Source organism: Brachionichthys hirsutus, unplaced genomic scaffold (assembly GCF_040956055.1).
Source record: "Brachionichthys hirsutus isolate HB-005 unplaced genomic scaffold, CSIRO-AGI_Bhir_v1 contig_497, whole genome shotgun sequence".
NCBI classification, from domain to species: domain Eukaryota; kingdom Metazoa; phylum Chordata; class Actinopteri; order Lophiiformes; family Brachionichthyidae; genus Brachionichthys; species Brachionichthys hirsutus.
In genome coordinates this window covers 1-715 of record NW_027181096.1, presented here as the reverse complement: position 1 = coordinate 715, position 715 = coordinate 1, and the positions used below count along the sequence as shown (strand labels likewise).

Genomic DNA, 715 nt, shown 5'->3' with positions numbered 1-715 from the left:
TCGCCGTAGGAAGCAGCTTTATTTCTCTGGCGCTAGCGCTAGCGGTAGCGGTGCAGCTGCAGCGTGTTGCGCCTCCTCCAGGCGGCGCGGCGGGAGCCGCCGATGGTCAGGTGGAACTTGTGGCCCTTCCCGAGGCCGCGGCTCTTCTTCCCGGCCGACGTCAGGCCGCGCATCTCCCGGTGCTTGTGCACCGCGCCCGTGATCCACTGCGTCTCCGGGTGGCGCCGGATGGCCTTGTGGAAGGTGTCGACCAGAATCACCTCGAAGAACTTGTAGGTGGAGTCTTCACCCACCCAATAGGAGTTGAGCACCCTCAGGCCGCCGCAGTGACGCCCGGCACGCTCCTGGGACAGAGAGGAGGTCAGAGGTCAGTCCAAAGGGGACCGGGTCCGAGCACAGCAGCTAAACTCAACCACTTCCTGTCACATGACAAAGGGATCAACGAACGCGAGAGAAATTAAATAACGTTCAAACAGGCTGCGGCTCTGAAAGGAAGCCCCGCCCCTGAACGCACCTCAGCGGTGGACTGCAGGCTGCGGGCGAACTTGATCTGGTTGACGCCGTGGTGCACCGGCTTGCCGTAGGTGGCGCCCTTCGGCACGGGGCGTTTGCGGCCTCCGCGGCGCACGCGGACGCGGTAAATGACGTAGCCTGTGGGGAGGGGGCGTGGTCAGACAGGACAGGAAGGACGCGCACACCTGCGCAGGTGTCGCCG

At 64.5% G+C, this 715-nt stretch overlaps 1 protein-coding gene across 1 annotated transcript; it reads right to left on the bottom strand.

Moving 5' to 3' along the window:
- LOC137917267 (large ribosomal subunit protein eL15-like) lies at window positions 1–651 on the bottom strand (the record flags this gene model as incomplete). The annotated part of the gene is made up of 2 exons (XM_068760083.1): window positions 1–344; window positions 515–651. Coding segments are annotated over 2 exons (443 nt in total), but the record flags the coding sequence as incomplete, so codon positions are not given.
- Between the last annotated feature and the right edge of the window lie 64 nt (window positions 652–715).